The sequence below is a fragment of the Sinocyclocheilus rhinocerous genome, unplaced genomic scaffold (assembly GCF_001515625.1).
Source record: "Sinocyclocheilus rhinocerous isolate Xijiao unplaced genomic scaffold, SAMN03320098_v1.1 scaffold1053, whole genome shotgun sequence".
NCBI lineage: Eukaryota > Metazoa > Chordata > Actinopteri > Cypriniformes > Cyprinidae > Sinocyclocheilus > Sinocyclocheilus rhinocerous.
The window spans coordinates 1,859,533-1,876,104 of record NW_015638958.1 but is presented as its reverse complement, the minus strand read 5'-3'; the positions used below and the strand labels follow the sequence as shown (position 1 = coordinate 1,876,104).

Genomic DNA, 16,572 nt, shown 5'->3' with positions numbered 1-16,572 from the left:
ACCTTTGGGTTACAAGTCCGACTCTCTAACCATTAGGCCACGACTTTCCCGATCCCTTTAATTCTTATTTCTATTATGTATGTTATTATTATGACTTTAGCCTATTTCAAGCACCGACTTTCAAAAACAACCTGTTTAACACAAAATACGTTTCTTCTCATTTTTCTTCTCACTATGTACGGGCCACAAGAGAAATATTAAGGGACTAAATTAAAACAGCTATATACCGTTATCAGCTCCGTCATTACTCTGTCATTCCGTTTTTACCGTCACTTTCTGCATAGTGAATTTACTGAGATTATACAATTGGCCTAATTATACTCAGAATTATACATAATTATATATATATATATATATATATATATATATATACACACACACACACACAACGTGTAAAATATATGAAGCTGAAGTATGTAATTTCTGCACCACTTGAGTCTTTAAACACAGTATCAAAACTAATAACTGTTTAAAGCCAGGTTCCCAAACACTCCCTGCATCTGCTATTGGCCAGAGGTTCAAACCTGTAATTTTGAGCTTGACAAACATGGAAAATTACAATTACTGTAATTCTTACATGACATGAATGAAGCAACTCTTTGACAGTTGTGTACCTTGTCAAACTTGCCACCTATGGGAAGTGAGTTCTTTCCCAAATCGACCTCCTTTCCATCCCTGTGGTAGACCTTAGTGTAGACATCGTCGTCCTCTCTCCTGTGCTCTCTCTTGATAGAGGATGTCCCAGAGATGAGGTGTTTGCTGCCCTTTGCTTCCTTCTTGGTGATGTTCAGATAGTTAAGCAGCTCTCTCTGGTTGAAACCCTTCTTGAGCAGGCCGTGGTTCTGACGTCCTGGCACTTGTGGAACTGCTCTGTTGCTCTTGGTTGGTGACACGTCTGGTTTCTCGATTAGGCTGCCTACACTTCCCATGACGCAGTGGCCTGCCAAAGTGGATGCTGGATAACCGGCACAGATGCTTTTGCTGGGGTCCTGGTTCAAGCACAGGGCCTGGACTGTTGCCATTGGTTACAGGATCAAATGGCTCCACTGGGATATCTAAATTGAAAGAAGAGAAATGAAAAACAATGAAAACCCCTTCACAGGATCAAATATGAAACCTGAATCCTTCTTCTGCAGAAAATACGGATATTTCAAGAAGCTCTGGTTGCATCCATCTTTATGTTTCACATCATGAAGCAAGCTATTCCTCTTACCATCCAACTTATTTTTACTTGCTGGTTTTACAAAACAGAAAATTTCTTAATTATTTGATAATGTCACACTGCAGGACACTGCTGCCAGTGCTCATCGGCATCGGCCTTGAAAAACACATATCGGTCGACCCCTACTCCAAATGTCAGCAACTCATAAGCACATTTATATATGTAGTCTAATAAAAACCATTTCATATAAGACCACGACATGAAAATAGGTCAAAAGCTTCTGCTTTCCTTTTAGAAATGAGAACTACTCTACACACTGAAGTTCACAAGTCTGTTATATAACTGAGATGATACAAGCTGGGAATCGTCTCATGAGCCAAATACCCTGAAAATGAGGACAGATGCCTTTGGAATGCAAAAAAAAAAAACACTTTTAATTTACACTGCAATACTGCTGCATTAATCAATGTCCTCTGGTAATCACTAATCTTTCCCTACTAAAAAAGAAAAAAAAAAACTAAGTTGTGAACATTTCCTCTCCCTGGAAGTGAGGTTGATCTACTTATTCGCTCAAGTGCTGCCCTGCTTCTAAACGGTCTGGGTTTCAATATATCTGTTTAGTAGTGCCTCATTCTTTGTTTCTCTCTAACCCTTTCTCAATCAGTTTTCTCTTTCCAGAGCACCTCATTAAGAGCCTGTATTGATTTCACCTCAACTACCTTCTCTCTCATTGCTATAAACATAGGCTAACTGGCCTCAAACACCCATAAAAAGAAGTGCACTTAAGTGTTTCTGCTTGTGTGTACACTCATCTACAGGCACATCCAGTGTGAATATATACTGTCTGTCTTATATACATGTAGGACACATTTCTGTAACTAAGAATAAACAGACTGAAAAAGAGCTAGTGCCCTCTGAAGAGTCATAAATAATATAATGGCATAAATAATACACTTAGGCCAATTGTGACTTTTTGGTGGAGCTAATACAGAAAAACGGAGGCCTAAAATATTCTAGCACTTTGCCAGATCACTACTCGGCACCTCTGGGTCATGTTGAGAACGTCTCTTAAGTGTTTCCTTTCGTCTAGTGCATCTTCACCTCTGGCATCTCATCCAAAGCAAACATTTGCTCACTGTGACCTTCCCCCATGATGATGGATCTGGCATTACAGGAGCCATGCTATGTGTTATTTTTTTTTTTTTAATTATCTAATTTGTTTTTTCCTGAAGTCCACCTAGTAAAGTTTTTTGTCGTTGTTGTTGTTGTTTTCCCAAAACACTAATGAACTTTTCCACCCTCTTTGTGAGCCTAGGTGCATTTTGTGCTGCTGTGCCTTTAAGAGTTGTACTGTAGATGAGAGGCATTCTTTGTCCTGGAGGTCACAGGATGTTTTTATGGTGTTTATACTGTTGTATTGCAAAAGATCAAGGGAAATTACATTTCTTATGATATGTTTGTTTTATAAAATATTAATAAATACCAACTTGCTGGGACAGATATCCAAGTTGCTAGTGAAAATTGCTTTTTGAAGCTCACAATATCTCTTTGGCATTCATTTTCAGTGAACGCTGAAGCACAATTGAAGTCCTGGTAATTAAAACTCAGAGAACTAATTTATTCCACTGATATTCCAGTATTATACTGTAAAATAATTTTCTAAATAAATATTTTGACTTGTTTTCCATAAAAATATCTAAACATCCTGAAAACAAAATCAATGAACATTTTTCTAGATTTTTAAGGGAATGTATCTTCATTTTTTTTAGTTCAGTTTTGAGCGTAAACCTCACTTAATTTTGTTACTAAATCTTGTTTATACTTAATAAAAACAATGGAGAAAAAATACTTAAGATATATTTCATGAAAAATGTGGTAAAATGCTTCTTAAAAGCTCAACTAATTTTGTTAAACCTAATTTAATTTTGTTTACATTTAATATTTGTGCTTAAAACAGGAAAAAAATCTATTTGCCAATGGAGAAAGAAAAATTCTCACCTCAAGATATATTCTCTAAAAACAAATGGTTTTGCTTTCCCTTAATAATTTCTAATAATAATTTAAAAATAATAAAAAAAAATCTTAATTTTTACATTTTTTGCAATGTATTAACAGCTTCACCAGATGTCAACACATTATGCTTACAAATGCGCAGTTAAGCACAGGATCCCCTCCAGGCTCTTCCTTATATCAACAAAATGATCATTTACCAAATTCAGCCTTACACTACTGGAGTGATTATGCAAATAGAGAAGAGGCCAAAAAGGTGCGGCACTTAAGTTCAGGCTTTTACCCATAGAGAGATCAAAACGGCACCTCATGATTTTATGCATGAGATGTGGCCGAGCTCTCCTCAGTTTTCTGCCATCACAGCACTCAGCTAACTACAACACTTACTGCACAAGACCTGCGTCTGCGCAAGCGCTGATTATAAATATGCCATGACTTGGAGTGCCACTTTAGTTTATGATTGACAGGATGGATAGTGAAGTATTCTAATGTGGCAACTTAGAGTAATAAGTGACTGCTCTCCCTCCGTGTGAAAGGAAGTGGGCATGTTGGGAAATAATTTTATAACTAGATGCTGAGTTCAGATAATTTCGGGTTTGATATGCATGATGATGCTTTGTGTCACAACATGAGTAAACACTGACTGTTATGCTTATATTATATCCCTTGTGCTTATAACACTGTGGCTGCTACAATCATGTTCAGATAGCCATATACTTCCTCCTAAAATGCAGTCTGGTGAACCAAAGTGATGTTGACACACAGACAAACCAGGAAACTGATGTCTTTACAGTTGTTTATACAACATATGAAGGTTATGGTAAGGTATTTAATTCAATTATATTTGTAATCTATTGACAGCCGTAGCAACTGTGCGAGGAATGTCTGTGGTCTGTTACAAAAAAGCTTGAGTTTTTATGACGTGAGCTGAGGAATTGGGGGGAAGGTTAGCAAAGGTTCAAAACCCTTTTAAAAGTGGCCACAAATCTTGAAGGACAGGAAAAATGTTGCATCCAGTCTTTTTCCATAATTGCTTCAGACATTGAACAGCCAGAGTGAGTTGAGAAACCAGGTTTGATTTACAGCCTAGTCGGGCCCTTCAGAGCCAGTGGCCCTTACACACATACACACACTCTCATTTACATCCCCCTCATGGAAAAGCTTTAATTAGAGGCCTGTCTACCTCACAGCGGTTCAGTTTAGTTAATTTGTTTAAAGAGCACCTGGAACTTCTCATTTCTTTCTTCTGATGCTGTTTTAAATATCTCGTATGGTATATATTTGCATTATATAATGATTGTGAATGTAACAAATGACATCCATGAGTCGAAATTTCAGTGAGGAGTCAAATTTACCTGGCTGTTTGGATAAAAGTTAAAACATTTTCCAATGAGAGGAAGTCAGAGTTCTCAATGTAATATTTAAAGTACTTTTGAACACTTTCTTTTATTATTTTACCCAGATATTTACAATAGAGTATAATTAATCGAAAAAATTATCGGCCAACTAATCGATTATCAAAATAATCGTTAGTTGCAGCCCTAATAATGTGTCTGCCTAAAAACATATACATTGGCTAAATAGCTTTTATACAAAAGTGCACAAGGCATATAAAGCTAAAGCAGGTCTCAAAGATCCTTCAAATTCCAAACATACCTCTAAAAATCAAGTTAAGACTTGCATTCTCTCTCATCAAGACAGTTTCCTGTGCAACTTGATGTATCTCTAAAAACATCAGAAGTTTACTTCCTTCTTTGGCTCTAAACATTCATACTGCCTCATTCTTGCTTTGTGTCACATTTTTGTGCACAGGCCAGCACAACCTTGTTCCAGCACAGACAAGAAGGTGATGTTTGGAATAGCATATTAGAGTAGTAACTCTTACTATTTCTGCAATTATATGCAGCATGGATTTTCTTCATCCATTACCTGTGTGACTACATTTGACAAAACACTGCTGTACAGAGTATACTGTGTGTGTAATGTATCCCACAATGCAGTTTGATCAAAATATTATAAAAAGGTGATATATTGATTATAATCCAAATATTAGCCTAATATTATTATTAACATCATTATTAATATTTAAAGAAACAATATAGTGTGTACTATGCAGTAAGCAGTACACTAGTATTCCATTCAGAACAACAGGTTTACACTTAAAATGACTTTGGTGCCCCATTAACTGAATTTGAGAAGGACTGATCTGCTGACACCGTCACAGGAAATGACACATTTCATTCCACAAGGCATTTCCAGTCAGCTATCCTTCATGTACTGTCAGTCAAAAAACAACTTACAGGGCTATTTATTCACTCATAGCTCTCTGGTCAATGATTTCTGTTACATCATAGGCACATGTCGTGATTAGTATCATTTAGCCGGAGGCCATGGACAAACCTAGACATGAACCCTTCTGTGCATCATCACATTAATGAACATGACCAGTTTGCCCCGAGGGCACAAAGATTACAAAACCTAGTAAGCTGCCTCACTGCCTACTAACTATACCCTCCCAACCGGAAAGTACTTCATAGACATCAACTCATGGAAAACAAAATGGATAAAATTTATCAATACTTTCCTGAATGCAATGTAAATAAAAGTTTATTTTAAGTATGTACAATATATCAGTACCATATGAGCTGATACTGTGATTTATTGATTTTGATTTATTGGTATTGTTTAATACTAAATATTTGTTGGTCAATATTAAATATATTTAATTGTGCATGCTTGTTTTCCTTTTTTTAATATTTAAATGACTTTTGTTGTCATCTAATGCTCACTTCATAGAATACTGTAATTATCATCTTATCTGTATTGACCAGAATTTAATATCGGCGTCTGTAGTATATTTATAATCAAATTTCTCTTGCTTTGTCTGCCATTTTGGAAGGGTTTTTTTTTTTGTGCTTTTTTTTCTCTCTGCAAAGTATACATGTGATAATCCCTTAGAATTGTGCCAAAATATATAAAGGAACAATTATTCTGCCTACTTTTTGAAAAAGGCATTGCATCAAAAGTGTTTATGATACCTTAAAATGCTGCCTCTATACACAGCTCACTTAATTGTGGGAACATAACAACAGCCTCTTTATTGTTTACTAATTATAGATGTAAATAAAAGGTCCGTTGAGGTAAAACTGCTGGGAATCATGACCAGAGTTTGTAGGACCCAAAGTGACACTAAGTCCCCTTTTATTATTCACCCATTTAGCACCAAACTACAGTCATTTGGCTGAATATGACTCCCTGTGAAATATGACAAGTCGAATGGTGGCGACTTCATTCATTGAAAAGGCCCTAACTTGACACTAGCTCTCTTTATAGGGATTGCAGCACGTTCTTTAGAGGTCTTATTTTGGCATAGAAGCACCATTCATTTTTCACAGGCACACACACTGGAGACATTCTCTTTAGTGAGTACAGGGCCGTTCAGTCATGCCATTGGAAAAGCACCATAAACATGCCCCTTCAGGGTTAGAGGCTTGGGGTCAAACAGAGAGGGCAAAGAGGAAAGTGAATGTCTTATCACAAAATAATGACCTGAGGGCCCCACAGAGACCTTCGGCACACTGCAAGTTCTCTCTGGTGTTAACAATTTTGCTAATATTAGGAGTTAATGAGCTGAAGCGCTTAATATATCAACCAGACTGATGTTTTTTAGATTTTGAAGGATTCCCGATGACCACTGCTACTTATATTAGTTTCTAAATAAAGTTGTTGTTTTTTTTAAAGGGCACCTATTATGCAAAATTCACTTTAACATGTTGTTTGAACATACATTTTTTGATTAAATTCAGTGAATATAGTTTTAATACAAATGCTATTGATATTTCTAAAAAAATGAACAGTAAACATTAGTTTACAAATGGTGAATTAATAAAAAGAAATTAAGAACCACATGCCTGTATTTTAAACCTATTCTTTTTTTTTTGTATAGGGTCCTTTTTTAAACAATAATAGGGCCCTATAAAATGTTCTTAATTTTTCTGGTAATCAGATGAAGGCATAAAACATTAATTTAATTTATCCTAATCAAATGAAAATTAAACCCTTTTATTTTTTGGCAAACAAAGTGCTGCACAACAGAGGTTTACTGTTAAAATTATAAAGAAAACAGATGTGATTATTCCTTTAAAAATAAAGATTTATTAAAGGGGTCATATGATGCTGCTAAAAAGAACATTATTTTGTGTATTTGGTGTAATGAAATGTGTTTATGCGGTTTAAAGTAAAAAAAACTTACTGTTAAAAAAAACTTTAAACGTGTGCCGAAATAAATACTGGAAAAGATCGATTCGCAGCTTTTGAGAATAGATATCGAATCAACGTCATTTAAAAAAAACTATTAATTGCCCAGCCCTATGACTTATACTAAAAATTCTTTGATCAGGCTACTTTTTTTACATTGGTTAGTAGAACTTTTTGAAAGTTGGGTTTTTTAAAGTGTGAAATGTCTTTAAAACGCATGATTTCAGCGCGATATACACGATAATCAAAACCAAAGAGATGTTTTTTGGCAGAGTATCTGAGATTCGAGCTGTAAAAGCACAGCCCTATTCTGGAAAAGGGGGCGGGGAGCAGCAGCTCATTTGCATTTAAAGAGCTTCCACTTAAAATAGGCATTTTCAAAATGATAAAATAAATTATCTGTAAGGTATTTTGAGCTGAAACTTCACAGACACATTCTGGGGACACCTGAGGCTTATACTGCAAATTGTAAAAAGGGGCATAATAGGTGCCCTTTAAAGAAATGAAAAAAAATTTTTTTCAGCAAGTATGTATAAAATTGATGTGGCAGTAAAGCTAGATAATATTAATGTTAATGTTACGAAATGTTAAAATGTTACTGATAATGCTACAAAAGATTTTTCAAATAAATGTTGTTCTTTTGAACTTTTATGAAACAAAATTGTTTTCACCTGTGCTCATGTACGCAACAAAATTCGGAAATGTGGTCTGAAGCAGAAGCAAGCCATGTGGAGGTGTGTCAAATCCTGCATGTGCGTTAATGTATGAAGATCAGCTTGTGAGGAGGCTTTGTGGAGGTCACTCTGAGAGTGTTAAATCGTATTAGCCCTAATGCTGTGAAGTGCCCGGCACAGACCTGAGCCGGTCAGGTTTGTTTTAACAGAGCAAATCCTTGTCCCCCGCCTGTTCAGTGCGGTCAATACTGACCTAAAGCACTTTTTCAAACAGCTACGTGAGAAATTAGTGCAACAGAGATTCGGATGTTCCATTACTCAACTGCAACGTGCAACTTTAAGGGCACTTGTCTGTATTTTATGGACGCATTTTAAACAGTCTCTATGGCAACTGAATGGAAACTTCACACCTACCTTTAGAAACTTTCAGTAAATATAGCAGGGATGTGCTTTGCCTGTTAACACCTACAAAGCCTTTTATGCACGATACATTGCTTTTAAATTATTCAGCAGGGTTGATTAGCATTCAGAGGGCTGTGGAAAAGAAGTATCTACCAATATATTACAGCAATCTGGCTTATGTAATTAATTGCACTAAAAATAAATGCAAATGTCCCCGTTTACGGTCGCATTAAAATTAATCAAATGTAGGTCAGGGTTGCCACACTTTTCACCAATGAACTTCTATGAACTTTTATGGTTGAGGAATATCTCTAATATTTGAAACAGCCTACATTTTACAGGTATCAACTAACACTTCAAAAGAAACAACTAGTTGCACAGTCCAGGTGTAATTTGGTAATAGGTCAGTGGTGAGGAGGGGCATCAGGTTCTATTGTTTAACCAGCTCTTTTTCTGTGTACTTTTCTCATTGAGTTAATATGAGCCAGTCCTTCTCTCTATCTGACCCTTTTCAGTGGGAGCCGAATGGTACATTCTTTAGGGGAAGTAAGTTAGATAAGTGGGTAAAAAATGGACATTCCTCACATTTCTGTGGAGGTAATGATTAATATGAGATTTATGGCTGTCTTCACTGGAGTGCTGATTTAAGACCAAAAGAAAGAGAAATTGCAGTGATCAGCCCAAATCTACACAAGATATGGGAAATTCTGCTGTTTTAGAAGTAAACAACAATGAATAAATTATTAGACTTAGAGCTGGGCAGAAGTGCAGCAATAGTAAAGCTTTAGGAAACATAATATTGTGAGAAATGTCCGAAATGTACTGCAATCAGAATTCTTAGAAAAAGAAGCACTTTATGTCAGAGTTTCACTGTACAATCAGTTTCGCTCACAAGGTCATGACATCATCTTGGATTATTATTAAAGGAATGCTCTGGGTTAAATGCAAGTTAAGCTTTATTAATAATTAATCGTTTAAATTTACCCCGCATTATGTAAAAAGATTGCATTTAGAAAGCTTTGTAATAATATTTCATAATATTACTGTTTTTACTGTAAGAGACATTAATAAAAAGTATCCTTCCACATATTTTGTGAAACTTAGACCACATTATTAAGTAAATTATTAATTATATTGTTGCAGACTTTTAACCTTTTATTCCAATATATGATACCTTGCCCCATAGACTGTCATTAAAAGTGCCTTATTGTAAACATGAATTTTGATTGTTTTTACGAATTGAAGGATGAGTGAGAATTATTTGATGTTTTATGTCATAACAGTATGTCAAAGAGCTTGTATGTAGCCCAGAACATTCCATTTATTATGACATGTCACACTATGAGATGGAAGATTTCAACCCTGTCAGTGGTCTCTGAACACAAAGCATGGATCTGAACAATTCCACCCTTGCGAAAATAGTTTTTCGAATTACAATATTGTCCCTGCAGGGAATGAGGATGTAACTTGTACTGGCAAAAAAACAATGCAAATCCTGTGTTTTCATTTGACGTCTGTATTAAAGAAAGTGGTGCAGTGCATTTCAATTGCAAATAAGCTTCCCAAAGGCTACAAAGAGTCTCACTTCACAACTTTCTTGACAGTAAACAGAATGGAAGTTAATCAGCCGAACCATAATAGGTTTGTATGCTGAGAGGATCTTTTATGATGCAGAGAGCCTTCTGTGAGGCAGAGAGAGCTGAATGTCACAGTGAGGCAGTAATTGGAGACAAACGTCCTGTCCAGTTCTTATTTAATGATGCTACAAACACTAGAGAGAAGCACACAATGAAATGCGGCTATATAAAATAAAATGCAAAACAAGATGTTCACCTGAGAAAAACTTGCTGCCGCTGCTCTCTTGTCTTCCAGTCAATGCACATATATTTGATTTCCTCCTAATGCCGCTGAGGAGAGATCCAAATTACCCATCAGCAGTTAAACACCTCTTCCTTCACTCCCATGGACCTGCTGCCAGACTACAGCCAGGAAAACCCCTGGGAATGTCTCTGGTTACTCTCTTCTGCCACCGGTACACTGATCACCCCTCTCTCCCTTTTGTAAATAAAGCGCGCCTTTCTATGGCGCCGGGGTGGAAGAACCTGTTCTCCTTGTTCTGTGACAAATGTGAAGGACACTACTTGTGCCATGGGCAGCGATATTGAATGCTGCTAATGTGGAACCAACTAGATGTTGGAATACAGAAAGTGGAAATCGTTTGGTTTGCTTTAGGCCAAAGAATGTTGTTTGTGATGGAGAAGTTCATAGGCTCACCGCAGAATCTGGTGTCCAGTGGGAAACAAGTTGTGTTGTCATCTTGCAATGTGTCTAAACAATAGGCTTAGTCTTGCAGGCTACATCAGGCAGCCTTGGCAAGCTCTCCACAGCATCAGATTACATCATGATGGTGGGAGACACTTGAAAAAAATGAGGGGTTTGTTCTACAGGAGAACTTTACAGAGCAAATGAGTCAGTTTCTTGTGGTATCCACGTGACTAGAGACCCATAATTGGTTTGACAGTTTTTTTTGTATTTTTTGTATTGTTAGGCAGTATTCATAATCATTGATTACTGATTATAGTTATTATGGTTTTATTTTTATTATATTATGTTATTATATTTATTATATTTTGATTATTATACATTGATTATTGATTATAGTTATTCATTATTTATATTAGCTATTGATACTAAACTGATCATTTTTTTGTAACTTATTTCAAAAAGTCCTTCAGCTCGTCTGTATTGTTGGATCAACTGTTTCTCATCTTTCTCTTGAAAATATCCCATTGATTCTTGTTTCAGAAGTGGCTTGGTAGCCCTTTTCCTGAAGACATCTGAGCTTAAACTCCAGCTTCAGTCCACTCCTTGTGAAGCTCTCCAAAGTGTTTGAATCGGCTTTGCTTGACAGTATTCTCAAGCTCGCGGTCATCCCTGTTGCTTGTGCACCTTTTCCTACCCAATTTCTTCCTTCCAGTCAACTTTGCATTTAATATGCTTTGATACAGCACTCTGTGAACAGCCACCCCTTTCAGTAATGACCTTCTGTGACTGAATTTTCAGCAGCCTTTACTCCAGTCTTCAGTGTCACATGATTCCTCAGAAATTATTTATTAACTTATTATAACTTCTAACTTATTATCAATGTTGAAAATGGATGTGCTATTTCATATTTGTGTGAAAACCATGATACTTTTTTCAGGATTCTTTAATTATATTAGTTCAAATGAGCAGCATTTATTTGAGGTCTTTGGTAACATTAAATGTCTTTATTCTCAATATTATTTTTTTTATAAAACAATACATTTTACTGACCCCAAACTTTGATATATTTATGTATATTCACAATGCATCTTTATATTGTTTCACTCTAATGATATTTGTGCCAAAAAGCTGCAACAATACAATAATTATTGGCATATTGGTTATCTAACACTTCAAACAAAAGAATCAATCTGTCGATACATTATCAGTTAATCTCTTCACATGATCATGAGGGAACTTGTTACAGCTCTCAGAAAGGGCCAAATCTCACCTCTGGAATGCCTCAGCTGACTTTTATGATATACCTTAACCAAAGTACAGTACGTCACTCTTAGCCAGGGATCAACCAAACAAATTCTTTCTGGGAGGGAGATTTTTGGAAAGGCCATATATACATATGGGTTATTTCACTGGCAGAGATCAAACAGAAAAAATAAATAGCTACTGAAGGACGAAGCAGACTTTATAATGAGTGCCCCAGTCATGTTTCTTAAATATAGTGTTGCATATTCTCTCCCCTCCAGGCAAGTCAGTCTAGAAGATTCCATAAATTCAACTGGCAGGAGAAGGCTTTCCCGAGATGACAGAGGAGCAGGAGTAGCGAACGAGCAAGAAGAAAGAGAACAGAGGGAGGATGAGGACGTGTAGTGTGGTAATGTAGACAAGTTGAAGCCTGCTCTGTTATCTATCTGACTCCTGATGACAAACATCTAACTGAGCCGGACCTGTTTCCTCAGCCTCAGTCCATCATGAAAACAAATTATTGTGTTCCTCAGAAGAAATGTAATCTTGAACAGCTATGAAAAAACAACATTAATTGCTTAGAAAAGTCATAGCACAGCTTTCATCAACAAACCAGGTGATTTGAGTTATTTTTCATTGTGAGTGGAAAAACACTCAAACCAACTCTGCTTTTTCTATAGTAGCAGCATGTACAGAAATAAAAAAATACACAACCCTGTACATTTCTGGAGAGCAGCTATTAGCCAGCTATAAAAAGAAACAATAAGTACTAGAGTTTGATCCTCTTCTATCAGACCATCAGAGGAAAAACTGCAAACTGATTTCCAGGTAGTTTTGAGTGATGGAAACAAAGTGCTGTAATCGATATCATCAACTCATGTGAACTAAGGGTCACACAAATTATTACTTAGTTCCTCACTGAAGTAGACATTTCATCCGAAACAACATGCAGAATACTAATTGCAGGGAAAGTCCCCTGGAGTAATCTACAGTTAAATGATTTTCATAAGAAAAATGGAACTAAAAATTCAGGAATTGAATATATTAGTATTTTTACTAATATTAGTATACATTATACTTATATATATTAGTATAAGTACACTGAAAACATTGGTGTAGCAACAATTTTCATTCATAAATTGCTAGTAAATTTCATAAACAATTACAAAGAAATTTCTAGTAACACATTGAACTAAACATGCCAACTTTTTAAAGATTTAAAATACTGACAGCCCTTGTATTTTAAGTTGTAGCCTATATATTTTTTTAACAGTTTAAGCACCATTTTATAGGTAGAAACATTAAGTGAAATTAAATTTGCCAATAACAAATTATTTTGAGAGTCACCTCTACTTGGGAATGAAACTGATCCTAGCAACCTTAAGCATTAGTATCCTTAGCCTACCTCATTATGTCAATCCAGGAGCCACAAAAAACTACCACCGCATTCTTCATTCTATTCAATACACAATAGACCCACATACAAATGTTCCTAACTGAAACCTGATATAAACACTGGCTGTCAAGACCATTTTACACTCACTGTTCTTTTCGGGCTGTCAAACTTCAATAAAACCTCTAAAAAAAAGAAGTGTTAAAGAAAGCAGTCCCGCAGTGAAAGAAACAGACCAGTCGACAGATAGACATACATGATAGTGCCACTAGGAAATGTTTCATACTGTCAGCGAAACCAAAAGACTGTTGTGAAACCACTTTGCAAGAGTATCAGCACTTGGTTTGTTTAGTATGATATCAAAAGAATCACATGAATCGGCACAAAGCTACACTAGTGTTTGAAGGCCCACACAGTCCAGAATGACTTCTGGCCCAGAAGAATGCAGGATAGAATTATTATTTTGAGGTAATGTTGCAGGATCAGATCTTCTATTTGTTCTCCAACACCACAAATCTTTAATTACAACGACAGACGCGTCTCTCAATGGATAAAAGGATCTAAAGGCAAAAGGAGAATCTGAGTGGTGTGTGAGCGCGTGTGATGTCGTCCTGAGAAAGAAAGCTGACTAATCCTAATCCTACACCAGACTTTCTTTCTATGCAGTGTCAGAAAGAGCTTCATGGGATAGAAGGCTAGCAAGCAGAGGTGAAGAGGAGGAATGTATCAGAAGGATGATTATAGCTTAGCTTATCTGGGTCCAGCTATGTTAAAAGCCCACTGTCTTCACTAAGGTCCTGGAACTACATTCCCGTTACTTTTTCTGGCACAAAAACAGGCATTTGAATTATTGATTTACAGCATTAAACAGATACATTTGGACAGATCAAATACTAGAATACACCCTAATTTATATAAATAAGCACTGCACTACATCGCTAAAGGTAGCTTGATACCAGATAAGCTACAGTATTTTTAAAATAAATCAACTATTGTCACAATACTTGGTTATTTCCCAACACTGCTAATGACTTGAGCAAAAGTTTGAAAAAAGTTTCAGATACTCAAAGCAGGTATTACGTGGCCTATAAAAACTACAGAGCCACAGGATAGAAGCACAAACAGGTGAAGTGATTGCATGCTAATGCACGGTTTAGTTGCTGAGCCAAAGCCCTGCAGGGACCAGCTTTAAAGGTGTAGTTTCTGATAACGCTGAATGATGCCTTCCGTGCTGCACACCTGCTCTCCTGATGCTTACGCCCAATTAGTGTTAGTCACTGTTGGATTATGTCTCTTTTGGATGTTAATAAATTATACATTACTGTTATACAATACTGTTTGTGGAGTCTGTACGTTTTTTGTTTTTGAAGGAAGTCTCTTATGCTTATCGAGGCTACAATTACTTGATAAAAAATACAGAAAACAATAATATTGTAAAATGTTATTACATGACAAATTGTCACACTTTATTTTAAAGTCCAGTTCTCAGTATTAGCTAACGATTAACTTCGATTTTTGCCTCAATAAACTCCCAATTACTGCTTATTAATAGTAAGGCAGTTGTTAAGTTTAGGATTAAAGATGTAGAATATGGTCATGCAGAATATGTGCTTTATAAGTACTAATAAACAGCCAATATGTTAATAATAGGCATGCTAATAAGCAATAGTGAGATACTATACTAAAGTGTTACCCTAAAGTGTTACCTAACCAAGTCTTTTTAATATATTTAATATAATAAAGATAAAATGTAATCTATTCCTGTGATGGCAAAAGCTCTAATTTTCAGTAATCATTACTCTAGTCTTCAGAGTCACATGATCCTTCAGAAATCTTTCTAATATTGCTGCTCAAGAAACATTATTATTGTCAATGTTGAAAACAGTTGTGCTGTTATTTTTGTGGAAACTGAGATACATTTTTTTTCTGTGTTCCTTGATGAATAGAAAGTTCAAAAGAACATTATTTATTTGAAACATGTATAATTGAATTAACATACAGGTAGTTCCACCCCAAATTCAGACCATTGGTTGACCTCATGTTATTATGTCTTGCCCAGAATAGTAGCACAGTTACTTAACAATGGGTATATTCAGCAGTGCAGGTCAAGGATGGCATGACAGTTAGTGCCAGATCTTCTGCCTGGACGGGAGCTTCTACTACTAGTCTCATCCGACAGCTGTCATGTACGTTTTCTGCAAGGTGACAACCAAACAGAGCAGTCGAAACCCCTAAAAAAAAGCCCTAACCCAATGGCTTGTATTTGTAGCTCTGTTTGCATGCACACTAAGAACATTCAGTGAATTGCACAAGAAGCAATCCACTGTCAGCCGTCCAACTGCCTTGTCTAAAAGCCACCCTACGTGTAGTTTCATGTTGTTAGACACCCCATTAATGCATTCTGTGCCGCTGAAAGGAGATGTGAGACCCGCGGAGGAGCTTCACGCCCTCTGACCAGCTCCACTTAAGAGCCACTCCCACAATGGGCCGTGACTCTATAGGTCAGGGGTCCTGTTTTGGCCCCTGGTTTCCAAGGTTACTGCCTAGCAGAGAAGAACGCTACTCAGTTCCCTTTTGTCCCTAAAATCAGGGCATCAAAAGCAGAGCAGAGCTAGAGTCTAGAGTAAGGACTCCCATCCAAATATTTTACAACAGTCACCAGTAAATGCATGTAGACACTGTGCCGAGTGAGTTAGATGGGGGTCCGAGCGCTCTGCGACCACCAAGGCAGATGACAGAAACAGGCAGGCTGCACTCCAACTGTGCATTTTGACCAGTTGATGGAAAAAGTATTCTTAAAATGCATTCAAAATTCGGAATAATTTGTAATATATAATTATTCACGGTATTTAGAAGTGCCCACAATAACAATATCGTGCATATTCATTACCGTGATATATCGCATTACCGAATACCGGCACAAGTCTATATGCAAATGGTCTTTTTTATGGTTTGTGGCAACCTATTAAGTGCTGAGAAAACTTCTTAGTAACCTTACTTTAATGGAACTGACCTGCTAGGAATGCAATGCAATTGTTTTTCAAACAAGAGTGCACTAATCTTTCTGCACATAAAATCACATTGATGATAACAATATGCTTCCATGACCATGAAGAGAAAATAAATGATAAATTGCTGTTATAAAAATTATATATATATATATATAT

The 16,572-nt window shown here is 36.3% G+C and overlaps 1 protein-coding gene across 2 annotated transcripts in view; it reads right to left on the bottom strand.

Moving 5' to 3' along the window:
• Positions 1-16,572, bottom strand: part of LOC107750366 (NEDD4-binding protein 3 homolog) — a 24,112-nt gene that overhangs the window by 6,593 nt on the left and 947 nt on the right. Inside the window, exons 1-2 of one of the 2 annotated variants that reach the window (XM_016565728.1) lie at positions 10,339-10,678; positions 615-1,055 (exon numbers count right to left, since the gene is read on the bottom strand). In XM_016565728.1, the coding sequence (XP_016421214.1) occupies positions 615-1,022 (408 nt within the window). In that variant the 5' untranslated portion in view covers positions 1,023-1,055; positions 10,339-10,678. Of the gene's footprint in view, positions 1-614; positions 1,056-10,338; positions 10,679-16,572 lie in introns of those variants that run through there. The other variant, XM_016565727.1, reaches the window with a different exon arrangement.